Source organism: Zingiber officinale, chromosome 5A (assembly GCF_018446385.1).
Source record: "Zingiber officinale cultivar Zhangliang chromosome 5A, Zo_v1.1, whole genome shotgun sequence".
Taxonomy (NCBI): domain Eukaryota; kingdom Viridiplantae; phylum Streptophyta; class Magnoliopsida; order Zingiberales; family Zingiberaceae; genus Zingiber; species Zingiber officinale.
The window spans coordinates 14,876,034-14,903,425 of NC_055994.1; the positions used below are offsets into that span (position 1 = coordinate 14,876,034).

The 27,392-nt window shown below is 35.7% G+C and overlaps 1 protein-coding gene across 4 annotated transcripts; it reads right to left on the reverse strand.

The window, feature by feature from the left end:
* Positions 1 to 1,437: 1,437 nt before the first annotated feature.
* LOC121980252 (serine/threonine-protein kinase STY46-like) lies at positions 1,438 to 26,778 on the reverse strand. Of its 4 annotated transcripts, none has more exons than XM_042532228.1 (16): positions 26,295 to 26,776; positions 25,868 to 25,982; positions 24,653 to 24,750; positions 24,377 to 24,493; positions 22,634 to 22,688; positions 17,734 to 17,830; positions 15,314 to 15,378; positions 13,029 to 13,204; positions 12,832 to 12,939; positions 11,617 to 11,690; positions 11,326 to 11,501; positions 7,502 to 7,597; positions 2,604 to 2,684; positions 2,461 to 2,514; positions 2,002 to 2,136; positions 1,438 to 1,927 (listed from the first exon to the last, which is right to left on the reverse strand). In XM_042532228.1, exons 1-16 carry the CDS (start codon positions 26,507 to 26,509, stop codon positions 1,850 to 1,852), a joined length of 1,740 nt encoding a protein of 579 aa, XP_042388162.1. In that variant the 5' UTR covers positions 26,510 to 26,776; the 3' UTR covers positions 1,438 to 1,849. The 4 variants fall into 4 exon arrangements, 2 of the variants coding, with proteins under 2 accessions (XP_042388162.1, XP_042388161.1); XM_042532227.1 differs by having other exon boundaries at positions 15,328 to 15,378; positions 17,720 to 17,830; positions 26,295 to 26,774; XR_006111470.1 differs by lacking the exon at positions 1,438 to 1,927 and having other exon boundaries at positions 2,096 to 2,136; positions 2,604 to 2,718; positions 15,328 to 15,378; positions 17,720 to 17,830; positions 26,295 to 26,778.
* Between the last annotated feature and the right edge of the window lie 614 nt (positions 26,779 to 27,392).

The following is a 27,392-nucleotide window of genomic DNA, read 5'->3' on the forward strand; positions in this document are numbered from 1 at the left end:
CAAACATCGTCACTAAAATCTTTAGTGTTTTTTTACAGTATCCGGGCAAAATAATATTTTTGTCTGTAAAAATAGTACTTGTCTAAAGAAATATTAAATCATCAATTAAAAAATTATTATTAAAACTTAAATATAAAATTTTAATTAGCTAGAAAATTAAATTTTGTATAAAAATCTATTTTTTAATTGATATTTTATTTATTTTTCAAAAAAAAAAAATTAAATCCATCATTATAGGTCCCAAGTAAACTTGACCCCGTACCGAATCCGTAACTAGGTCAACGAATCGATTACCTATTGACCTGATTCCCCACTACTTAAGGTTCTAACCCAGTTTAACCCATGGGTCAGCTTTTCGATTTGCAAAGATTAACTAGGATCTTCAAAATTAGGAACAAACATCCTAACCAACTACACTATAATATTTTAACATGCTAATTAATTGTTTAATAACTAGTTTGTTTTGTTATTTTTTTAATAATTTAAAAATAAATGTATATTTATTAATTAATTTATAATCATTTATTATAAATTAATTAATTAATAACTAATTAATAATTTTTACTATATAATTATTCAAATAATTTTATAAATTTATATTTTTAAAAAAAAATAATATAATAATCTTAAATAATAGTAAATCATGACAAATCGTAAATCGTAATCATCTTAAATGGTTAAAGTTAAAAGACGACCTCTCAGAAATCATCGAATTATTGATTCTGAATCAGGATGTTGGGACTGATTCAGAATGTCTAGTCCCAAGTCCAATTGAGAAAGGGTGAAAAAAAATTAATTTGTTTTTTTAAATATTAAAGGTGTAAAAAAATAAATTTCCCTAAGGGACCTGCAAAGTTCTCACATAGAGCTCTTGTCCAAGTTTATAGAGGTCTTATAAAGTTTTCTAATATTTTTTTATTCCCAAAAAAGTTAGGAATTAAGTTGAATTAAGGGTCACTCCCCTCTCTTCTAGCAAGGTGACAAAGGCTCTCAGCTTCAATCTCTAGCAGAGTTTTCTCCTCTTCGTGTTAACCTTTTTCTTGTTGTGGTTTTCACCTTTAATATCTCTAGCAGAGCTTTTCTCCCTCTTACTGTCTCCCTACTTTATGTCCATGGTGACAGTGTTCTTTCTAATTGAATACCACTACAGACGTCTGAAACATTTAGAACATCCAGCGCAGGCCATATGATGGGAGCAATCAACCCAATAAAAATTTGAAGACAATCCACGTACAGCTATTTGTAGAGACAAGCTAGTGTTCACAAGTTTGTTCAGAAGCTTAAAAAGAGTGACTCTAAATAATCCAGCCGAACAATGTGTATTGTTGCGAATGCCATAGATAGCTGCTGATAAGAAGAATGTTCAGAACTTCTAAACAACAAATTACTAAATAAACCAGAATAAAGGAAAGTGAAATTGGTACAAGGAAAACAGCATGAGTTAACAGCCAAAAATTTGATTAGAAAATCCGTGTTAGGCTAAGCATTAGTCTTGTAAGCTACATTCCCTGTCGCAGTGTACTGATGCATATCGAGCATTGGTAGGGTATAGTTCCAGTCAGAACCAAAACTCAGGTACAGTTAGATTTTCAAATATTGCAGAGGTGCTAATAATAAACATAAAAACATAAAAGTGATGAGAAAAAAGTTCCTCAAAATATGCAAACCAAAAAGGGCCTCAAATTAACACTGTACATTTCTAACGGTACAAACCCTATCGATGCCAAAGATTGCCCAGGAGATCATTCATATAGAAGGATTCACGGACCAGATCAGATTGAGTAGCCTAGCTCAATGTGAAATTTCTGGTGACGAGATCAAGCATGCGTAGACTTGCAAGCTAGAAATTTCAATGGCCACGCCTGAGAGCTGAAAGAAACCCACTGGTAGTCTTTTGTTTGCAGCGATTATTGGATTCTTCCCCAACCTGTTCAACAATTCAGATTAACTAACCCTGATGTTTTAAAGGTTCAGAAAGATCATTTTTCTTCAGCGATGAACCTCTTTAGCAATAAGCTCTAGCATCTCCAAGATTTCTGAAAAATCAGGCCTATCAATGGGATTTTGTTTCCAACACTTCTCCAGCAGCTCAGCAAGCTTTGGATGAGCATCTTTTGGGATGGTAGGCCTCAGACCCTACAAATAAATAATAATATGTATGTTACATTAAATAAGAACACCATATATCAACCAGTTTGTAATGAATTTGTCAACGATGATGGGAACACTATAAAAATATAAGTGAAAAGGAAACCATGTTCATATTACTTGTACAAATCAGCATCTGCTTTTAACATGTCTATGCCATTAGTTCTAACCTAATATAATGCAAAGTACAGAGATCTTTGGTAGGATAGTAAAATTGTAGCCAAGGTGCTCTATATTATGATTCTTCTAGTTTAGAAGTGTAATAATGGTATTGAAAGTTATTATCCTTGCACAATAAAACTGGAGGTATACCTTTTGAACCACACCGACTGCTGCTTGTAGTGGTGTTAAATATTCATAGGGAAGCTGGATAGAAAAAAAAAACACAATAAACTTGTTATAAAGTTTAAATTGTGTAGAAAATAATAAAAGTTCATGCTGCAAATGCCAGTTACCTTAGCTGTAAGCAGTTCCCACAAGACTATTCCAAAGCTAAAAACATCAGCTTTGTGATCATAGGGCTTGTGTTCTATCACCTAAATTTAGAGTAAGGTGAATTTCTTCGATATACTACATGTAAGAAACACAGATCAAATATAATGAAGCTACATAATGCCCTAGAATAGCTCTCTAAGATTACCAATAAGTTAATACACCACCAAGATATTTTATACAGATGAATTAATTTAAACATGCACACACTCGCACGCATGAATGCACATAGACACCAGAAAAACAAACACTCATCCACCTACTTAAACAGTAAATGGTAAATGATATAAATGTGTGCAAGGGATTGAAAACAATTTATGTTTTATATGTTCTGTTTAATTTACTGGTGAATAGAAGGATGACATCCATAAAGAAAATCCCAAATAATGAGGACTGATACAATTTGTTAATGCTGTTAGTTGATGCCTGTTCAGTTTAATTATATGCTGCCCAGCAAATTGTAAGTGCAATGTTGGAATTAAATTAAATTGCATTCAAAAAATTTATTTCTTCATGCAATTTTGGAATTAAATTGAATTGCAGACAAAAATTTTATTTCTTCATGCTGCTTCAGTTTCTTTATGAAATGTTCATAATTATATTTAATTCGGCCATTTAAATACAAGAATTAGTTAATGAACAAGAATGTGGTGCTGACAAGTAGTGATCTGGTTTAACAAGTTCAATTTTAAAATAGAGAAATAGAAATCTGCAGTTAAACTTGCTCCAAATCCTTGCCCAACAGTACCCAAGGCCTTTACAGCTAAGTTAAATAGCACCTTCTGGTAGGTCAATAGTTTAACATATCAGTATCACTCGATCATTTACAACCCTAAATACCAAACAACAATAATATCCATGTTTTTTTGGAATAACATAAATGTGCTATTTACAGACATACAGAGACGTTGAGCCATCTTTTCTCCCTTCAAAACCATGTAAGCATTTTTACCCATTTGTTACAAAAGTTATCTAACTTTTATCTGATTTGTTTTAAATTAAATTTAGATTAGAGGGCTTAAATTAAAATTGGAGGGCAAGTTACAAGTTATTAGATCATAGTTATAAACCTAAAAACATGGAAGAGTGATTGGATTTAAATTGGGATGAGCTAATCTGAAAAATATTCTACTCTAATTTATAAGAGAAGTTGACGAGTGTTGTTTTTGTACGTCATTGAAGAGCAAAGAGTCGAGTAACAAGAGTAAAAATACAAATGACAGATGGCGTGAAGCATGAGAGAAGGGCCACATCTCCTGGTTGAGAGGAGGTTTTGAGATTTTTCTTGAATCCTAGAGATTTTAGTGCCAGGCCGGGAACAAAAGTCTTCTTTTGAGTCGTCATGTTTCCTTGAGTTATGATCAATTCCTTTTGATTTCAAGTACTTCTGACACATGATAATTTTCTTATGCTTGCCATTATGTTGAGACCATATGAATTTTGAAGGATTTCAAAACATTTAGTCGATTGTTGAGGGTGAGAAGAGAAGAATAGAAATGAAAGGAATAGAGGAAGAACTTTGTTCTTCTGAGCAATTGACAACAAGGTCAATCGAACACCAACCAAATGATGACTGGTTCATCGATTTGGTGATAAATAGAGAGGTCAACTACCCATCTGATTGACTAAGTCCAAGTGTTCCAAGCAATCTGAGGATTAAGATCAAGAAGCTTGGGCCTTTTGTGTTTATGCAACCATAGGATTGTGAAAGATATGAAGCTTGAGCTCATCCTTTTGGACGAAGTATAAACTACAAAGAAGAAGGCTTGGTTCTTATGGGGCATCATGGGGAAGAGAGTAGTTTTTAGGATAACTTGTGTTCTGAACAAATGGAGACAGAGTTGCAGTCTATAGAAATAGAGAGTGGAGTTATCATTTTTGTATAGTGATCCAAATAAAACCGAAGAAGAGAAGATAATTGAAAATGGTATGAAGCCTCTAAGATGAGTTTAGAATGATACAAATAAAAAGAGACTACTTAAAAAATAAAATGGTAAACTGGTTCAGCATATAAACCTCAATTTCCTTTTATTTCTAATTGGTTGGAAATATAATTTTATTTACTATTTCCAGCATGCATAGTTTAGTTTGCACAAGTCCTATAAGACCATACTATTGTGAAGTCTATAAAGGTTCTAATCACATTTTTCTATTTGTTCACTAAAAAAGATGGCTATCTCTTAATTTCCTATTATCCCACATGCTATTGTCAACTAAGGCTTGTAATTTGCTTCTAAATTCTAAGTTGATTTTTGGTTTACTTAATTATGTCTAACGTTTATGTTTATCATATTCTTTGTGATGAGTTGTTTATGCATCAACAAGAATGAATTGTGCATTATGAGTTAGATCTTACATTTATGGAATTTTATACTTAAAGAGTGATCAATATAGAGAGAATGCATGTTAGGGGAGGTGCATGTTAGCAAGAGTATCTCTTCATTAATTAGAGACTATTGAGGACAGAGGTAAGGGTGACATTAACTTGCGACCATTATGCTTCTCACAAACTTGAGTTTCCCAAGATTGAAGAAATACACAGCTTGAGAGAGGGAATGTGTAATGAGAAATAGAGATGATCAAGAATTGAGATACATGATTTCTGTTATACTAGAAATACAGTAGGAGAGTTCTTAGATGATTAGAAAGTTACATCACAGAGCAGAAAGATTTAGGCTGTATTTCGGTGATAGTCAAATATACTTTAGTGGAAGAGCCAAATGTGAGGTTGAAACTTAGTTTTAGTTTGACATAATTTTAGAGGATTTAGTACGGCTTTAAGTGGCAAGATATGTACCTGGGTTAGAAAAAAAAAACAGAGATGTATCAAGTAGAAGTTGAGTTGGTCATAACGCATAAAATTTAGCAAGCGTATCTTTTATATGTAACCTACCAACATTCCCATAATTATTCCTATGGTGTTTCCCATGTTTTGAAGTGTTGGAGGTTTACAACACACCTAGACCCACAAAAAAAAGATAATTAACCAGACTGGGTAACGTCGAGCCTGGGGTGACCGGCCCGGCCCCACGGAAGTTTCCCACCGGCCACCAGGGTAAATCGGGAAGCGCTCACAGCGGGCAGCCTAGGAGCCCAACATCCTTTAGTTGCGTGCCCCCATTTGGAGGAAAAATTCTTGCAAATTTGTCATAGCTGGGGCTCGAACCGTGGGTGTCTGGATGACAACCTGGATGTCATAGCGAGACCCACAAGCACCATGTTCATATGAAATATCTTGTGCAAGAGTAAATGAGATAATTATTTATGTTTTCTGACGTTATGTTTGAGTACATTCGAGTTATGAGATATGGGTGTTGACTCCAGATCTTTGTTTACAATTCAAGACATCAATTATTTGAAACAATGAGTCAAGATTTTTTGCTATTTTAGTTATTTCGGTTTGAGAAATGTGAAATGTGAAATGTTAATGAAGATTTTGTTGGAAATTTAGCTAACGTCTTGCTGGAATGTCTAGGAATTTTCTACCAGGTATAATTTCCTGAAACCTTGACAAAGTGTTCTAAACTCATATAAGCATCTTTTGCCAAAGTTTGGGATTTTTTTATAAGCACTTAAGCTGTGACAATTCAGTAAAGTTGTCAAGATGTTGATATTTTGACATTTTCTTGATGCTTATGGTTTTACTCAAGGTTTAAAATGTTGTTCGGTAGCCTGAGCACCAGTGCTTGGTGAGAAAAGTTCATTTGTATCCCTACGATATTTTCTGAGATTTTAACATGTGAATTGGCTCATCTGTGCATGACAATTCCCAATCACAAAACTTTGTACAGCTAAATCATAATTTTTCTTTGATAACATGCTCTTGGGCGACAATAAAAAAAAATAACTGCATAAATAGTGACCCTCTCAAAAAAGAAACAAAAGAAAGTAGCATTGAATTTTATGAAACTCATGGAATCCAATTCACAGGTGATTAACTGATATGGGTAAAATTGCCAACCAAATGCTTTGGATGGTTGACAGTTGAATGGAGTAAGACTCAACCAATGATAGTATAAAGATTTAAGGACATACAACCAGGGCAATCTAGGCTTAACACTCACCTAGGGAGAATGGACGTGTTGCAACATAGCATAGCTTGATTCCTTTAATGGATGGGTTGATAAGTGGTTGGACGTTATTAGAGGAGTTTACACCCAAAGGCCTATAAAAGGAGAAGGTTTCGAACCATTTTTGGAGGGGTTGTGATTGTGTGCTAGGCAATGAAACCTTCTCCAACTCGAGCATCCTTCAACCTCACTCTGGCAAATATCCCAGCTTTTTCGCCATGTTCAGCACATAAACCCTAAAAGCTTCTTCAGCCCAAAACCACGCTACAATTCATCCCCGACCCAAAAAATCCTCCAGTCGTACCTAAGCACTTAATCCTAACTGAGCAAAACTAGCTTCAGCCAAACCATTTGCGATTCAGGCAAGTTGAAGATACATTAGCATCTCAGCAATCACAACTGAACTGAATCCAATTTGAGTAAACTTAACTCTACTTAGCCTAGTTTAGACCAAACTCCACTCAATTTGAACTCCTCTATCCTTGTTCCCATGGAAGTCAAAGCTAGATTACCATAGCTAGCAGACTTCTACAATCTATTGCAACTTCACTGTATCAATAGGGAATAATATATATTTTTTCCATGTTAGGTCATTCCTGGGCCTTTAAAAGAGACCATAATCCATTGTCTTTAATTATCTTCGGTTTAATAAAAATTTATTGTCTTTATGAATTTTTTGTGTTTTCTTGTCTGGGGTTGTATAACTGACTGCATCATGTGTACACAGAGAAGAGAAGAAGGAAAAATGAAAGAAAATCTAATATTTCAATAAAATTGATTCTAGATAATACCTCAGGTGCCATCCAACGATAAGTTCCTGTTTCAGCAGTCATAACTCCAGACTCAGCTTTAACACGTGCAACACCAAAATCTGCAACCTTAACGATCTGCCAAATAAATTAGTAAATGAGTTCTGAAAAAAGCAAGTAACTTAGCAGTTTCCCACAAGCAAATAGGATTTATCTTTGATGTTTCACTCATTTAAAGTAAAGAAACTTTATATACTGAGATAATGTACACAACTGTACATACAAAGTTGTCTTCAAAAGAAACTACCCATGGAACAAAGAGCACAAATGATTAAAGCAATTCCTAGCAACATTTGCAAATATCACCTGGCTTCTAATGAAGAGGTTCACTAGAATTAAGAACATAAATGAATTAGACGATAGTGAACAAGCGTGGTGTTTAGTTTGATAAAACTCATTTATGTTCGTAATAGCAAAACAATATGCTAAACAAACAAGTTTGAAAACTAATGAGCTCAGGAAGTTAATGTTCATAAGCAATTTATGAATAAACTTATTTATTAACTTGTGTAAATTTTAATTATAAATTTATTTCTTAATTTTTTATTTAAATAGTAATTTATAAAGTTTTACAATCTTAAATTATTCATAATATGTTAAAAATAAGGAAATAATATAAGTTTCATGTATTAGATAAATATTTATCCAAGTTATAAGGACTACAACACTATTAGTTGAGCTCAATAAAAAGCTCAAGCCCAGTTTGAGCACAATAAGATTTTAATAAATAACTTTGAATGGATTCGATAAGAAAATAATCAAGCTTGAACATAGTTAAGCTCGGCTTAGCTCGGTTCTTTTACATCCCTAACAAGAATGGAGCAGAGTAGTCAAATAATAAATTTACCCTTTAGACAAATTAGTAAATAGGTAATCCCATAGGTGAGCTAAGTTAATATCAAGCATGTCGAATGGAGTGCTAAATCAACAATCCCTACCTCAGGAAATAAAGCTCGTAATAATTTATTTTAAAAGAGATGTATCTTTCCACTTTGTTACTTGAACTTATAGGCCTCTCCTACACCAACCCCACTAGAAGGATCCCAGTTAGCATAGCAAAAATATTTCAGCTTACAAAGTTAACAAAGGAGCAATTTGTGTACTACTGATTTGTGGGATGCTTGTGCATGCCTTTAAGATTTAAAATACTCCTATAGCGATGTGGAGAAGACCCAGTTGGCTGCTTGTCTGTTCTAAGGACAGACTTTTGAGCCTGAACTCATTTTGTGGTGGTAGTTTAAGGAGGCATTTGAAAGCCACACGTTACTTGAAGAGCTTCAGTAACAAAGTCCAACTATCATCTCAGTGCCATCTAGAGGGAGGAAAGTTTTCCTCTTATCTACGATTAGCATGGAGGCTTCTGACACAAAGTAACTATCCATGAATTGTTAGTCCCGGTGTGGCCGGCAAGAGGAAAGTGAATTGCCATGAAATTACGAATATACCCTTCCCATTCTTTTGACTTTGAGTTAGACAAACACTTAATTAAAGTAAACTAAAATAAAAAGAAAATACGAGACTACTAAGATTTACTTGGTTTGCAATCATGAAAGTTACTAATCCAAGGCAATGTGAGCACTAGCAAAATCTCCTTCTTCGAGCAAAGTCAGAGGCAGAGAAGCCACGTACAGCGTTTGAAAGCACAACTAGTAAATATGAAAAAATAAAATGAAATTGAAGTACAGAAAGTGTTGTGTCGAATAGGAGAAAAAACTCTCCTTTTATAGCCCTCTGGTCAGATTTGACCGTTGGCTGACATAGCAGCTCCGGATGCATGGAGTGGGTCCGGGCGCCAACGGTGCACTCTATCTTTTTTGCAACAGCACTGTAACAACTTCAGGATAAAATTTCATCCTCACCGGGGAGCTTGGACCGGTCCAGGTGCCTGGAGTGTTGCTAATGTGGACATCTGACGTCATTCACAGCAATGTCTCTAAGAGGCGCCTAATCTGGCCCAAGGTGGTTCGAGCACCTGGACCCTATCCGGGCGCTTGGAGTCCGGCCGCCTAAACTTGGTCGACAAGTCAACTCCGCTTATACTCCGGTCACTTGGGTGATTCTCCGGTCATCCAAAGTTGGGCTTACCCAAACCCAACTCCAATCTTCTCCTTGAGCAATCTTCCTCCTCGGCTTCTCGTTCCTCGAAAGTGTCGAGCGCGTCCTTCTTGTCCATCAATGTACTCTCCGCAGCTTCTCATCCCTCGGATGCATCGAGCCCGTCGACTCGCTTCCCATGCCTTCCTTCTCATCTACTACGTCTTCCGCTCGACTTCTTGTATTCCCAAGTCACTGCACACTTAGACACAAGGCATCAAACACAACAAGACCTAACTGTACTTGGTTAACCACATCAAAACCAACCCGGGGTACTTACATATTTCAGTTAGAGTTCCCTCATGTTTTCCTAGATGACTTGTCGAGTCTTCATTCAACGCGTCAAACTGACTTCTCTAGTGAACTATAGCATTGCATACTTTCGATATCTAAGGTTCCATAACCTATGATGCCAAAGCAATTAGAGGAGATGATAATTTAGTTGCATGAATTGTTTGATAAGGATTTCATCTAACCAAGCATATCACCTTGAGGTGCTATGGTTCTCTTTGTTAAAAAGAATGATGGAACTTTGAGACTTTATATTGATTATAAGCAACCGAAACACAGTGACTGTAAAAACTTATCCCTGCCCATGCATATAATTTTTTTAATCTTGAACCGCACTAGCATTTGCTCCAAAATTGATTTGAGGTAAGAGTATCACCAACTCAAGACCAGAGATTCAAATATTCAGAAGACAACATTCAAGACTCGTTATGGCCATGAATTTCTAGTGATGTTCTTCAAACTCATTAATGCCCCAACAACTCTTATGGATATGGATCTGAAGAATAGAATATTCCCAGACTACTAACATCAGTTAATGATTGTCTTCATTGATGACATCTAGTTTACTCAAAATAGGCAGAACATGAGAAGCAATTGCAAGTATTGTGTATGTATTGATAGAGACTTTATTGAGAGAAAGTATGCGAAGTTGAACAAGTGTATTATGGTTATCTTCAGTGAGTTTTCTTAGGCATATTGTTTATAAAGAAGGCATTTTTGTCAACCTGTAGAAGATAAAGCAATCAAGAAGTGCAAGTGACCCAAGTCCATGCTAGAGGTTCCTAGTTTTCTTGGCTTAGCTAGTTACTATCATTGCTTCATAGAGGATTTCTCCAAGATTGCAGGACAGTGATTTAATTGACTGGAAAAGGAATTAAATTTGTTTACGGCAAGGCTTGTGATGCCAGTTTTCAGGAGGTTAAGGAGAGGTTAGTTAGTGTTACTTTCCTTTTATCCCCTCAGGGTGAAGACAGATTTGTCCTCTACACAGGTGAATCGAACCAAGGGTTTGGAGTAGGTTTGATGCAATGCAAGTGAGTGGTGGCCTATGCATCTAGACAATTATGGGTCTGTTAAGTAAATAGGTTACTTTTCTCATCTAAAGCAGTAGGGACAAATGATGTGCAAGACACCTAGATCTACCCATATTAGATAATCACATCCAAATCAAAGATCTGAATCCAAGTTAGCACATCAAATTGTCCAATCATCCAAATGTATGCCATATTTCAATTTAAGAACTGTTGTAGAAAGGCTGATTACAAGGATTTTAATGAAGAATGATGTTTCTGGAATCACTTACACATGCATATGATAACTACACAGACACAAAGTAGGGAGCCATAACCAGATTGGCTACAGAAACTTCAAAGAACCAATCCAAAGCAACCAACAGACAAATTATTAAGAATATCACTTGCCTCGTTCTCATCCATCAAAAGATTGGCAGCCTTTAGGTCCCGGTGTATAATGTTATTTTGGTGCAAGTAGTTCATTCCCTTGGACACATCAATAGCTACTCGGAGTAAAGTTGGGAGTTTGAACAATCCTTTGTGTTTATGAAGATAATCATATACACTTCCCCTTGACATAAATTCTGGAACAAAGTACAGAAATGATGAGGAAAAATCTAGAGAGAAATGATACTATATCTATATCTTGAAAATGAAAAGAAAATCCCATACATACTCAATCTTTGAGGATCTTAGTACCTGTAACAATACATAAGGTAGGAGGTCTAGTACAAGCTCCAAAAAACCGCAGCACATTCTTGTGCCTAACCTTTCTGTAAAATCAAGAGAAATAGGAAAATGTATGCAGAGGTTAGAAAGCAAGCGGTAGTGTGGAGGGAGATTATTTTATTAGATATTTTTGATACATTAGAACAATTACAATATCTAAAAAAAAATTACAGAAGGGTAAACAAAACTCCGTGAGAAAAATGACAAAAGGAGCATGTTAGAGAACTGTCTCATGGCAGAAACAAAGATGACCATTAAAAAAAGATAGCATGGTGCACAAAAACTTCCGCCAATGGGGATTAGATTACATTGGATCTATTATATGTAGTCTTACCCTGCATTGAAAAAAGTTATTTCTGTGACTCAAACCCATGACCACCATATCACATGGCAGCAACTTTACCATTACGCCAAAGTTCCCCTTGAGAAACAAAGACGACCATGATGAATAAAAATCAAATTGCAAATTGCAACTGCAAATGATTGCGAACCGCACTGCAAGCAAACTGACCATGCCCCATTGACTTCTATGACGTGACTTTACAAGGAATGACTAGATGAAGACAACAGGACTAATCAAGATTTTATCCGTTTCTGCAAATGGACTGTTTTATTGGAAACAATCATTAATTTTTTATTTTTAAAAGTATCACAGAGTTACTCATTCTTTAGTTGCTTTTAACGAGCGCCAGATGTTACCTTGCTAAATGGTGAATAACCAAAGATACATGATTGTCTATGCTGCCAGATGATGGAGAAAGAGTGAGAGCGAGATCTTGATCTTTAGCACAAATCTAGGTATCTATTAGGCCATATTTTATGTATGCTCAGAACTTTAAGTAAACTTTTCAGCAAAGAGGGGTGAAAATTAAAAAGAAGCATAAGTAATTGCTTAAAGATAAAGCAAGGAAGTCATTGAAGTGTTATGGTTGTAAAATTTTGTCTACCAATGATCAATATTGTATATAGATAAGAATACTTATAGAATATGTACTAATAGAATCAAGCAAAACTTGGAAAATCATATTTAAGGTATTGCTTTGTACACTAGGATATGAGAGACAATCATATTATGTCTGAGGCTCCTGCCTATGACTTCTTAATAGAGCAATATCCATTCAAGCCAGTGGATGCAGAAAAACTTATAGCTCTTATTACCAAAAGATATAAGTGAATTTTACAAACCGCATTATAAATACTTCCTGAGCAAATTCTCGTTGCATTTCAACATTTACAAGCTCAGGCTTTAGTACTTTAATTGCCACATCCTGGCTATGGTACATTCCATGATAACTGAAAATGAATCACAACAATAATTAAGTGGACAAAAATAAACACGAGATTGCTCTCTACTATACGTTTAGTCGATTAGTGAAACTTACAGGTCACCATGCGACCCAGATGCTACTTTATTCCCAAACTTCAGATGCTGAAAATCAATTTCCCAAACATCAGTTCCATCTGTTGGTATAAGAACATGGTCTAGCAGAGAGTTCTCTCCAGGTTGTGGATTTTCAATTTGAGGTGACAGCAAATGAGACTTTGACCAAATATGTCTCTGCATACCAGAAGCTTTTACTGTCACAATCTTACAAAACAACTGTGTCTAAGACATCATGATTCATAAATAGTAGACAATTTATGAGATACATCAAGAAATACGGTGACATCTACTGATCTACATCAAATTGAATAGAATCTATTAAATCACATATTCAAAATTTCAAATACCACCAATGTTGGTTCCAGATAGAGGCGAAACCTAAGTGCAAGTCATAAATCATAAATATGGATCTTAAACATATTTGTTGTGAGAAACATTGTCACCCATAATGACCTACTTATTAATTTAGATAGAGCAGCATTATTCTCCTGGAACGCTGCACTTCTCCTAGCCTAGGTGTGTGCCACTTCCAAACTAGAACAGCATTATTCTCCTAGAACGCTGCACTTTACCCTGTGATGAGATTAGTGAGGTTTTTAATCACATTAGTTGCTTTAGAGCAATCTGGGTACCCTAGGTTTTGATGTTTGGGCAAAGGTTTAAGTTAGGTTTATTGTTGTATTTGATATGCATTGTGAGTATGCAGGATACAAGTACAACAAGGAAAGTCCAAGTGTGATCTTGGAAAAGGAGGAAAGTCCAAGGATGAGTCTTGGCGGTGTAAGTCCAAGCATGTAGTCTTGCCAACGTAAGTCCAAGTGTGACTTGGCAATGCATGAAGTCTCGGAGGTGAGGAGCCTTTTGGCAAAGGAAGACCCGACAATAAGGACAAGGTCGAAGGAAGCTCCAGAAGGCAAGACGTGAAGGATGGGGAGACATCCGAGGACGCGAGGCTGATGGAGGAGACTAGAAGGCTAGGTCTAGGTTGGTCGGGCGAGGACGAGTGCTAAGTGATTGTACTCAGAGCAAAATATTATGTTTTTTAGGATTACTGTAGCAGTACTTTAGTGACACTGTAACAGTACCGTAGGGGGGTACTGTTGCAACACTGTAGCAGCACTGTAGCGATCGACTGGTTACTGTAACAGCCGGCTGGTATACTATAGCAGTCGACTGGTACACTGTAGCAGTCGACAAGTAGCCGACCGTTGGATAACGGTCGGCTTCACTTAAAGGATCAGTCGACTGGTAGCGGAAAAACAGCTTAGTGTTTTCCTCTCGAGCTATATTTAATAGAGCTCGGGGTGCTTGGGCATGGTTGACGAAATAGAGGTGGTTAACCCCTATTAGTAGTCTTCCAAAGCCTCCAAGCTCTTCTTGTGATCTAAGAGTGTTTGGATCAAGGTTGTGGTGAGGTTTCTCCGTCAAGAAGGAGGTTTGAGTTAGTCGGAGGTTTCCGGGGAGTCATCCACCGACGGACTGGGATCGCCCACCTTACGAACAGCCGTGGAGTAGGAGCCCTAATCTCCGAAAACGCCTTGTGTTACGGTTTGTTTTTGGTTTATTGTCTTTCCTTATTATTTATAGGGTTTAGTTTTCTTCTTGTTAGTTTATATTTTGTTTTCCGCTGCGTACTAACAAGTGTAGGAAGTGACGATTTGGGTGAAGGTCCCAACAGTTACTTCCCCTCAAATCAAGTTTGAGGTGACATCATCTTTTCAATCTCCTTAAATAAATGTTGTTTGGTTCTTCATCATTAAAGGTGACATTGAATAAGCATCAAATTAAAGGTTTAGTCCAACACCAAGCAATACCTTATCTATATAAAGCCCCCTAGTCATTAGTTATTTTACTCTACTCATTTACTATTACAGCAAACTCTGAATAGCTCCCTGCTCAGCAGCTCTCTGTTTTCCAACGAGGTAATCTCTCTTTAATTTCAAGGCCCTTTTTAACTGCACTCCATCCAGCTGACCTGGTCCTTTTGCTCTTAGGACCTGCACCTCAATCTCAGTTCAAAACCACCCAAACTGCCCACCATTTCAACACAATCCCTAACCTAACCTCTTCAGTTTCCATTTCCCCTAACCAACTGAACCTTTTCCAATTAATTTCCATTGGAACATCCCAGAGAGGTTGCCCCTCTACACTTCCACATGCTCAGTTCCGATCAATCAAAAGGTTGCAAACAAGAAATTCATGTTAAAAGACTCACTGAAAATCCAAATTAATAAACAAAGAAGAATTATACAAAAGATTCTCTAGCGGAGGAAAAGGAATTACAAAAAGGAAGTTACCCCCAACTTGAGAATCTCTTTCTGCAACGAATCCCTCAGTTGCTCTGTTTCCTGCAAATTGAAGAGTAAGCAAGCATGGTACTCTAACAATTAAAACAGAAACATAGATTACACATAACAATACCTAGTGCATACCAATATCAAGGTTTCGAAAAGTGTGTGCTAACGGTACATATGCAGTATGCAAAAGCATATGCAGAGGCATATATGGATTAAGATATCAAAAAAAATTATAAAGATATATGATTAACACATCTATTTCATATGTCTACGTAGAAACATATATATATATGTCAACCAAGGTTTAAAATCTAGTACCATGCTGGAAGAGATTGGGTCTCTATCTAGTTGATACAGTTTCAAAACCATATGGTGCTATGCCAGTATGGTTTTGATATTTATTTAATTGTATTAACAATTATATTGATTTTACATAAAATAAGTTGTAACTTTTAGTTAACTATTTTATATAATTAATTAGATTGCAAATACATGTTTTATTTGTATTTGTTGATTCATTTGATCACCTTACTTTTTTTTTATTTTTATAATAAAGGTATCCAAATCCATTTGATCACCTTAATGCTCAAAGTTAAAAATGCTTGTAATGAATTATATTTTAATTTTTAACTTTAGTCACTTGTAAATTATGTCTTTCGTTATACTCTCCTTACTCTTACTTTGTCCATTCTCTCTCCTCGCTCCCCTCAGTCCATTCTCTCTCCTCGCTCCCCTCATAAAGTCCCTTCTTCCTCCACCGCTCAATGTCATCGGACCTATGCATGCACGCCCTTCACCCTAGACTGAAATCCCCAGCAAACTTCAATCTCCTCCCTATCCTCTGGGAGCTATTCTCTCTCCCTCAGTCTCTCTTTTGGTCACTCTCCTCCTATTGTCTCTCTATTTCTAGGCACATAGCCACCTCTCAAGGCCAAGCATGAGTCATCGTAGCTAGCGGGACCTTGTAGACAATAGACATCTCACACAACCTCACCAACATTGTAAAAACCCTCAACAACTTTTGCTTGCAAGTGGCAGTATCAATGTCGGTCAGTGGATGGAACAATATTTCATACAATACAAGAACATATGAAATATAATGATCAATATTAGTCCAAAACTAGATAATATATATAACATACATACAATTACAGTTAACAATTTGTGACTTGCAAAATAAGCATTTAAATTAAGAATAACAAGTTACAAGCTATCAAATAGGTTTTTAAATCAACTTAGTTCAGCCTAAATCAATTCAAATGAAACAATTATCATCTTTTTTCAATCGCATATGCATGTTGCAGATGACATATGAGTAACTATATGGACCCATTTAAATCCACCTAGAGAGATACGTATGTAGCTCAAGCAAACACTTTTTTAAACCATGGTTCCAATTGTATGAAAGAAGATATAATAAAGGCAAAGTACATTTATTACAGCAACCAGAATTGCTTCCACAGTTAGAATAACACAGCATAATGAATGAAACTCCTCTTCATTACTCTTAGTTATGGAGGTGTTAAGGTCCAGCACAAAAGATGGGCAATACTAGCCTTAGGCCCAGCTGCAGTTTCCAGCATCTAAGGAGCCAACGTGGATCACACACCAGGTGTGCACGCAGCATGCTATGCACTTTGTGCAGGTACCATCAATTGAGACACCACCACGTAGGATCAGTCCCAACAAGTGGTACTAGAGTGAAGGTTGATTCTATAAGATAAAATGGCAAAGCACTAGTCATATATTGGAAATTTTTTAGTGCCAAGGTTCAACTAACAGAAGTGATTTTTCTATATATCAGAAATGCATAATTATTTCTAGAGAAGAGATTTGTCATAAAGTATGTAATTAAATTCCAAAACTGTGACTGGCAATAAAAACTTGTTCCTTTAATTATAAAATTAATTTTGACCAAAGTTTCTTAGCACACACCCCATGTATCAGGCAACTAGTAAGGTCCATCAGATTTTCTAATTTTGAAAGGGTCTGGTTAATCAAACTTACCATGAGTATTTCATAATTTATTCAATCCAGTCCATAAAGCTATGTAGTCTAAGGGTGAAATTATATCTAAAAATGATATCTACAATATATCTACAACTTTGTAAATCTCTTGTACTTTAAAGTTGCTGAACATGTTCAATTTTAGGGTAGCTAAGAAAAGAATTGCTTAGTACCATAAATCAAACAGAAACCAAAATCATCATATTAGGAGTTATTTACACAAATCTCATGACTTCTATCTACTGAATACTGGTTACAATTATGCAGAAAGGACATTTGTCTACTTCAAGAAGAATGAATGGCATAAGCAGAATGCATTTTATAGTGACTCGATGTCAGATAGTCAAGGTAGTTAAACAACATTCCAACAAGCTACATGAGGTACCTCATAAGGCCAACCTTCAACAACGAATACATCTAATGAGTAACCATCATTTGTTGAGAACGCATGTGCTTCTTGAATATTAAGGCCAAGCTCAGCAAGCAAAGAAGTTAGCTGAGACAAAAAAAAAATTATAATATAGTACTTCACAACACATGCAAAGTGAAGGGGAAGATTATAGTTCACATAAAAATTGGCAAGCATTTAGTAGCTATTAAAAAAGGAATGATGGATATTAAATGAAGATGCTTCGCAGAACTGTAATGCATGCAACTTAAAATCACAAATCTGAAACATGGATTCTAATAATGCCTTTTTTTTTATCTGTTCTCACAAATTGTAGGTTCTAGCAACCCATCAGAACCTCTGAGAAGATTCAACATACAAACAACAATGCACTTCTCCTAACTCAAGGAACTACTTAAGTGACATTAACAATACTCAGTAGAGGAAAAAAAATCATGATATTAGATGTATACAAGACTTCAATACTAGACCAATAGCTTACAAGTGAATGCTAAAAGCAGATCCCAATTACAAACAAAAACAAAAAAAAAACTCAAACCTAGCATTTGCAGAGATTGAAAAAAAAAAGAATAAAGGACTGAAATATCATTTCAGAAATAAAATAATCAAGCTACAAGTAGAGAAGAATTCATTTCTTGTGTACATTATACTACAAATTTCAGTTTTACAAATAAATACTGAAGTGTTCTGCTCAAGCATCAGAAACATGAGTAGCATTTAGTAACTAATTATGGAGAAGAATGCCAACTGCTGCCAGCACATCCTTGTTTAGTTGCTAATAGTGGTAGTACAGATCAATTCCATAAATTACAACTTCAGGATAATATTTTACAAAACAAAATTTTTGCAACTTATTCAACAAACAACAGTAATAAGAGAGGAAGATGCAAGGTTTGAAATTTCATTGAGTTGGATTTCAGTCCTGGCTAGAACCAAGCAGTATGTGTCGGTTGTGACAACATGTGGTGCCAGTCGCAACCATTGAGGAAGAGCAGGGAGCCAAGAGGAATTGAGGAGGTAACTAGCAACAGCAGTAGAAGAAAAAGATGAAGGCGCATAATCATGGATCATGGAAGAAGCCAAAGAAGAAAGGATCATGGGCCTTATAGTTCATGGAAGAAGAAGAAAAAGGTATGGTAGCAAGCTTGTGGAATAACCAACAACAATGAATGAAGAATCAAAAGTAGGGTTTAGCTTGGAGCCTTAACTCATCCTAGGATTTGTCCCAAGTGCAATGAGACATAGGATGACAAGGAAGATGCAACAGGAATGATTCACCTTACAGAAGACACTCCAGATTTGCCCTTGCCAGTTGCATAAAAGATGATGGTGAGGAAGATTCAGTAGGAACCTAGTCACAGTGGGATTCACCTCTTCTCCCCTCTGTTTTACCTAAAGTTGTGCCATCAGGTGGCATTATGACTTCTGAGTGGCACTGCCACAAGTGAATCCCTAGCAAACTAGTCGCAGTTTTGTGAGATGTATTTCATCATTTCAGTCACCGTCCTTGTCATGCGCAGAGAAAAGAAAAAGAAATGTTATGCGAGGAAGTCTCATTGTCTCGGGTGTTATCGCGTGTCAATCAATGGTTCGCTTGTGCCAATCAGCATAGAATGGTATTTTAAACAAGATGTTGGTATTTGCATCTCAGAAACTAAGCAACATTCAATATGCATGCATGTACAAAGAAAAAGAAAATGATGTGATACAGAACCAATTGTTGGTAAGCACCTAATATCAGGAGTTTGAAGGTGCAATATGAAGACATGACACATAGCAAGAAGCAATGTTTAAAATTTTGCTGTTCCAAGCAAGAGTTTTGGTCTTTGGTCAGAACAAGACAATTGTTAGCAAGTGGAATTAATGAAAAAAATCATCATGGCATAGGTAGCCCTCCCTTCTACATACATACGTGCAAACTGTTTGGTCTTGCATATAAATCCTTTTTATATTTAGTCCTCTACAATGACAAATAATACCTTGACACATCAAGAGAAAGTTATCCTCCTACATTGCTTTCTATTCACTTCTTCCCAGTAGCAAAGATTTTCCATCTGCAACTTGTAGATTCTCATCATCCTCCTCTGACCAAAATCCATCTTTCTGTGTCACCATATCTTCACTTCTGCTTTTGCAAATCTTCCATCCATCCTAATCACATTTGTCTACTCCTTCAAACCAAAGTAAGGCACTTCCTGCTTGTCAATGATTCTTCATCAAACTGAGAGTTTGTTATTCCTCAGTGGGCTCCTTGAGTAGAGTTTTTTTTGCATCTCACATCAGTTCCTTTGATCAATTCTTCATATTAACAATTATTCTTCCTTGATTGATGTTGTTGCACTACCTTCAGTCCACAGAGATGTTAGCTTTTCAATGGCAGCATCATTCTCATATTATACAGCCCCTCCAAGGCTCTCTATCTTGATGACCACCATGGGAAAGTTAAATGGTAAATAAAATGTCTCACTTCTCTCAAATGTTGGTTTATGATTTAAGCACAATTAGAGCACCTGAGAACCAAAGATGTCAATAATAATATATTAAAAAGAATAGGTGGGAAAAGATTGAAGATCAATTACTTGTTTTATTTCGGCAAGCAATTGATTTAATTGTCATGTGTTTTTTTCCCAGCCTATGAGAAGTGAAATATATACATTAGTGCATATCTCATGTATATATACTAGATTCTCTCAACAATGATGACTATATAAATCAATCATTTCCAGGCTTTCAATGTTGATTGAAAACTTGCTCCAAATCATATCAGATGTTCAAGTTATTCAAGAACGCATTGATAATTGCTTGCTATATTCTTTACAAGGTGTGATTTGAATTTGGGCCAATCAAAACTCCTTTTATGAGACACATCCGTCCTTTGATCCTTGTATAAGGATAATAAGTGCCTACTTCCAATCCAACTTTTGAACTTCTGTTAGATTGGTTTGATTTTTGGTTTATTCACAGCTTAATCTTGCAACAATAGGATGTTTTAGGGATAGTAATGGCCATCATAGTGATCATAGAGAATGTAGAGCACAAGATTGTCACAAATACAATCACTATGAAAAAATAGAACATGTGAAGGAGATATTTTACAAAATATGAATTTTCTTGAGGTCATCTGTTACATACTGCTAATATGACAGTATGAGGAAGCATCATAAAATGGTCTTCTTGACAGAAAACCCCCAGCACCAGGCCGACTATCACCCTAGCCTAGCCTACGACCACCTTGGCAAGAGGAGGTTGTTTCACTATTCATCATCTATTTCTTAATAACAACCTAGATTCTAAATTTAGGAGGCCCTGAGCAAATATTTGGTAATATTATTGTTCCTCTTGTCAATGGTCCCTCTCATCATTGAAGGTGGTCTGGGTCATGTTTCTTCTAAAAATTGAGTTTCGTGAAATTTGGAACTTTCATTGATGGCCTTGTACCTTTTAGATTCGCACTTGCATGAAGTGGAATAACAGGAAATTGCAGATTAGGAATAACCAAAGGATGAGCATATGCATCAACGCTAGAGAATAACATGATTTGTTCACAATGATCAAACACCTCTTTGTTTTTCCTACTTTCGTGCTAAGCTAATAACATAATCTCATGTTTCATCAAGATATTAAGCCATGTTCAATTTGTAGCTAAGGTAATTCTTGTTCATATTTGAATGTGTTCCCATGTGACCAAAAATGGTCACGGGTTCGAATCCTGGAAACAGCCTCTTGTAAAAAAGCACGGTAAGGCTGTGTACAATGGATCCTTCCCCGGGACCCCACATGGCAGGAGCTTCGTGCATCGGGCTGCCCTTTTTATTTGAATGTGTTCCCACCATATTTTATCGCAAAATGACTAACACAATAAACTTAACCACTATGAAACTGCAACAAATGGCCATGAACTGAGCCAATTACACTAGTATCATTGCTTTGTTATCCAACCAAACCATTCCACGATCAATGTTCTCCACTCCAATTTTGACCTTATTGCATCCAAAAAGACAGGTACACTACCACATCATCACCAAAACACTAACTAGTAAGCTTTTCTTTTATCTTTTGCTTTAATTAAATTTCTCGGATTGTCTTAGAGGTTATATTAGTTCAAATTAGGGACACACTAATAGGTTGTACATAAGAACTAATTCTTCCACCTGTAGGCAAGTCTATTATCACTCGCAAACGGGGATTCACTGTTAAAACATCCCTTGATGGTTTAGTTGATAGGCTTAAAGCTCAATGAATTGCAAAAGAATAAACACAGTCATATGGTTTTAACCATATGACAAATACAATGGGTGCCATGACACTTGAGTTTATTTGACTCAAACAACCAATGACTAAGCTGCATACAAATCTTATTAAATTTGTGGTTTGATTGTGATGACCAAGCTGTCGTGCAAATTGTTTCAAACTCATAATCATAGATAACTAATTTGTCAAGGAGAATATGCTATATAAGAAGATTATTATATCTTTTGCTGATTCCAAGGATCATCGGGGAGAGTTGCTAAATCAAGTGTATAGTCGTCCTAAAGGTCATATTTGTAATAAGATGTATTTTTGTAACATCATGGAGTATGCTGAGGAGTGAGGACCTAGCTGTAATAATGTAAACATATGAAAGTAATGTCTAAATACTCATAATTTACACACATGGGTAGAAGGAGCTAATATAGGTATAATGAATATCAATCCCACTATTCCTCAGTCATGATTGGAAAAACTTATTTCATGCATTTTGCATAGATTAGCATGTACAACAAATAATTACAAAATAGGTGTTTAACAAATATAACAACAAAATATCAAAAGGAAAGGAGCATTCCTCATATGTGGAAATATGCATTAAGAACATGAGTTGTAGAACTGATTGGAGAAAGTACTTAGTACCAAACTTAAAAGCTTGGGTTTGTCATGAGTGGAAAAAGTGATTTCATGCATTGGCCTGCAACCAAACAAATTTGTATTTCAATGCTAAAAATATGAGATACATGTTGAAAAACATAGTCAAATCACATGCCAAGATTATAATTATGATACCAAATTATTAACTTCAATGAAAGTTTTCATACTATAGGACAAATTACAATGAGAGGATAACTAGCAGGCATACAGAATAGCTAAGCAAACATCCACTTCAATCAAACTCACAACATGTTTTTTAGCTTCTTAGAATATAACATTGAAGAGAATTAGATGGACAACAAATAAAATTCATATGTAGAGAGAACATGTAATTTCTAGACCACCACCCAATTGTGTAGATATCCACAAAATGAGATATCATACTGTCCTCCAAGATTCAATTAAGTTCCTGTATTTAGAAGTTACTAACAAGGACAAAACATAGTATATAGATCTTATTCATCTTATTCCAGGTACTTCGATAAATTTTCAAGTTGCTAACCCCGGCTTATTTTTCCTAATTTAACCGCTGACATTATAAAGACAGTCAGGCCAGATCAATTCTTCCAGCATGCCAAGATCCCTATTCAAGGAATCTTAGATTCTTAGGCCATCATTCCAAATTCAGAGAAATGATCAACCATGCGAGTTTTTTCTCATGTTGCATAATGTAACTGTGAATGAATGAACAATTGAAGTCTATCATTTCCAGCTCAACCACCCTCTATCTTTGACTATTCACAACTAAAGATTGCCTTCCATCATTTCTATATACACATCAACTATTTTTCTACCAGGTAATAAATTCTATCATTGTTTTTTATTTATAAATGAAAAATTAAACAATAACTTATATATATGGTATTTACAAGCAAGTCCATAGTTTTTGCAACCAGAGGTTGTCTTCCATCATTTTTATATATGTTCATATTTCCAGTCTCTGCCTTCACAAGGTTTTAAATATGTTTTATGTCGATTAGCATGAGTGAGATTTACCATTACACTCACTGATTAGTAGACAGAACAAGCTCAAGATCATGGCATAGCTACAATGATGGATGAAGGTTGTGCAAGAGCTTCTCCAGATCAGTGAGGTTGAGCGAGCATTCTGAAATGTCAGCGAGGATCTATGCGAGAATTCTACAACATCACAAAGTGTTCGGCAAGGCCACATGAGGTTTTAAGCTTTCACCTATGTTTGCGAGGGTTCCACGATGTCATGAAGTGCTCAGGAGGTCATGCGAGAATTTTGAGTTTCCCTTATGTTCGTGAGGTTCTAAACTTCTACCTATGTCCATAAAGAATGAGCAAAAGTCTATGGCATGATGTGTCAATGTGTCCTCAAAACCTAAAACTTCTCTTTCTGATGCAAAAGCAACCTTGTGTTTGTCCTATCACAAAAGGAGCCTCATGGAAACGAAGCATGTTGGCATCCGTTAATTAGGCTCAGTGTAAAAAATAAAGAGTTTCTCTTCCCTGATTCCTCTTCTCCTCCTCTATTCTTCTAACATACCTGTCAGGATATCTGACACAACACTAACACTGCCTCATTTTGTCTGGGACTAAAAGCCCAACTCAAAATGAGATTTCAAAGCTTGCACCTTTGATATGAAAATGCATTTAAAATGCTCTCATTAGGTTTCCTTTACGGGAAATACCAGAATAAAAACCTGAATCAAGAGATTGAATAAATAAATTTTATAAAAAAGAAGACAACTAGTGCAAAACCTGGGCAAATGTGAAGAGTTGTCAACACTATTGCCATCTTGAGCATCTTGTCTTGTGGCTTCAAGAGCAAGAGCTTCCAGATTAGGGGAAGAACCAAAGGCAGGAGGAGGATGAACACTGAGAGAAAAACAAGTGTAGAATAACATTATTTTGAATACAGAAAGAGGTACAAGAAAAATAAGCGGGAATTGAAGCTTAGTTAATAAAGTTAGAAAACAAGTTCATAGGGTTAGAGACAATTTCAGCTGATGGAAAACATTGAAACCAAAATTATACCTCTGCCTGAAATAAGAGGAAGTTGATTGGCCATCTTCTATTTTTGGTACATTAGAATCGGAATTAACATCTTTATTTTGATCAGGATCAGGAGAAACCTAGAGAAGCAATTGATCAAGTTAAATAATTATTAATAAACCACCAATAGGTTGAAGGAGGAACTTAGAGTACAATATTTGAAGAGGTCTATTATCATGTGGAAGCTTGAGAAGGTAATGTTGTTAATCTATATTAAGATGTATGATAAAATTATGCATAACTAAGGTCCAATTAACTTGACACCAAAGTGAATCATATTTTCCTATGTCCTTGTTGAGATATAAAGGAAATATCTGCACATTTTTTCTTAATTGTAAAACAACATTTAATTGAACGCAATAAAAAAATTTCACTCCATATTAATTTAACTTTCCAATCAAACAGTAAAAAATATAATCACTGCTTCACCAGCAAACTGTCACAGATTCTTAAAGAAACGGGAATTCCAATTTCAATATGTATTAATTACATGTATTTTAGAATTTTAAGACAATTTCTTAAATTAATAATAAAATTGATGGAGATCCATGGGGAGTGGGAACCATAAAAATCAAGCTTGAAAAAACAGATAATGATTCCCCTCCTGCAAACAATATTGACAATCATGTATAATATTCTTGTACATAATAAAACCATGTTAGGTGAAGTCAAATATCAGAAGAAAAGCTCCCCACTGAAAATTTACAAGGGTGACAACTTTACCAAAAAAAATAAACTAGCAAACATATGAGTATGTGAAACTTGAAAGCATGTGGCTACTTTGTCAAAGGAAAACCCACAAAAATACTCATATTAATTCTTCTTTATGTAGTAATATCTGAAAAAAGCTCAGCTACTATTTAAGAAATGATAATGTTTCCAAACTCCAAAAAGTGTTTTCAGAAATCGTAGATATAACAATGTCAGTTCATGTCAACACTTTCATAAGTAGGATGTTGGCAACGACAAATTAGTCAAATAAAACCTGTGTCCAGCATCACTTTGCAGCATGCAAGCTGCACATGAAGGTTACAACTTTTTTTTCCAAATAAGAGAGTAGTTAATTGCAGCAAATAAATCTGAAGGTTTAAGAAAGCACTTATTTTGATGGTTAGACTGCATGACACTGGATTCATCCTCTGTCTAGTACTGAAGCAAAATTTGACACCCATATAAAGTAGGTGTCGAAGATATTACCTGCACCAAACGCACAGCAAAAACAGGCCTGTTTGCGGGCTCTTCAGCAAGTTCCAGCAACCTTTTATGAGTCAACACATCCTCTGCTCTGTCGACGTTTACATCCAAGGCATAACTGGAACAAAGAAAAAAGACAAATATTAAGCATGAAACCATCGGCATCATGTTTTGCTAAAACCAACTCATGTTCATTAATAACATCAGTGGACAGCGATACTATTTCTAGATACGTATCCGCGTTAACAGCAGCAACAGCTACTAAAACTCAATAAGGAATCAAGCAGAGAATAACAGAGTCGAGAACTTTAAAACACTCGCAGGAAAACGAATCAAGAGAAATCTTCAAGAACCCAGGTCGGCCATAAAAACAGAGAGAATGTAGTTAACGACTTATCCAAACCAAAGAAGGGACGGGAGACGGATCGACCGTGCTGGAAGACGATTGAAGTGGTTCCACAACTCATCCTCAAAGGACAGAAACTGCAAATCCGGTCGGCTGGCTTCCCTCAGGCGGCGGAGGACCTCGTTATACACGTCCAACTTATGCCGTTGCTGCTGATGCTGCTGCCTCCGTGGACGGGCGTGAGAAGAGTCCACCTCGGCCCAGCTTCCGCAGCTCTCGGCATCTTCTTCCATCGCCATTCAACAATCCAAACCCCAAACACGCCTAGAAAACCGGTAAAGAAGAACAAGGAGCTCGATTTTAGGGCGGTGAAAGCGCTACGATGAACGGATCGAAGCGCGGATTTCGGTCACAATCGCCCATGGGATTACGTGGGGCGAGGGCGAAGCGAGCACAGAGGAGCAGCAAGCAAACAAGCAAGGGGAGAAATGACTGGCTTGAAAAGGAATAACGGAAGCGGAGAACAGAGGCGAGAATTGTGGCAGAGAAGGGATAAATATATAAGCTTATCCTTTTAGCCATCTGCCAGGTCGAATTCATGAATCATGAGCTTCTTCCTTTTCCTAAATTTAAAAACATTTTTTTCAGTAATTTCCAAAATGCCCCCAAAGATTTAAATTTTTTAACAATATAATGTTACACTAATATCTTATCGTAAAAAAAATTATAAATAAAAGTTTCTAATATATTTTGTCAAAATATCTAAAATATAATTTTTCATTATTAAAAATTATATACAAATCTAAAGAATGTAATTAGTTAAGTGTAGAAGATAGATAAATATCATAATGGAAAATAATTATACTCTTTTAGGGTGCATAACTATATTTTTCTTAAGCAAAACATTGATCTACAATTTCGTCGTGTTAAAAAAATTTTAAATAATCATGAATGACTTTTATATATCAAATTTACCGATTGAAATGGGATTTTTTTTATTATTTATATGGATTTTAAAATTATTGACTAAGTCCCTTTGAATTAAGAAATTAAAGCACATTATATTTTTAATGACAAGCAGTTGATCTAAAAGGTCCTTTTAAGTTTTAAGAATAAAAAAAATTAATATCAGATTGGGCAAAGCAAGATTTATTTTCCCAGCTAAATCTTAAAAGAATAATT

Excerpts from the sequence above, each read along its gene's own strand:
- LOC121980252 (XM_042532228.1), bottom strand. The coding sequence starts at position 26,509 with ATGGCGATGGAAGAAGATGCCGAGAGCTGCGGAAGCTGGGCCGAGGTG. Across the intron at positions 13,205-15,313 it reads TTGGGGGTAACTTCCTTTTT|AGACATATTTGGTCAAAGTC; the intron begins GTAATTCCTTTT and ends TCTGGTATGCAG. Across the intron at positions 12,940-13,028 it reads TCTGGGTCGCATGGTGACCT|TTATCATGGAATGTACCATA; the intron begins GTAAGTTTCACT and ends ATTCATTTTCAG.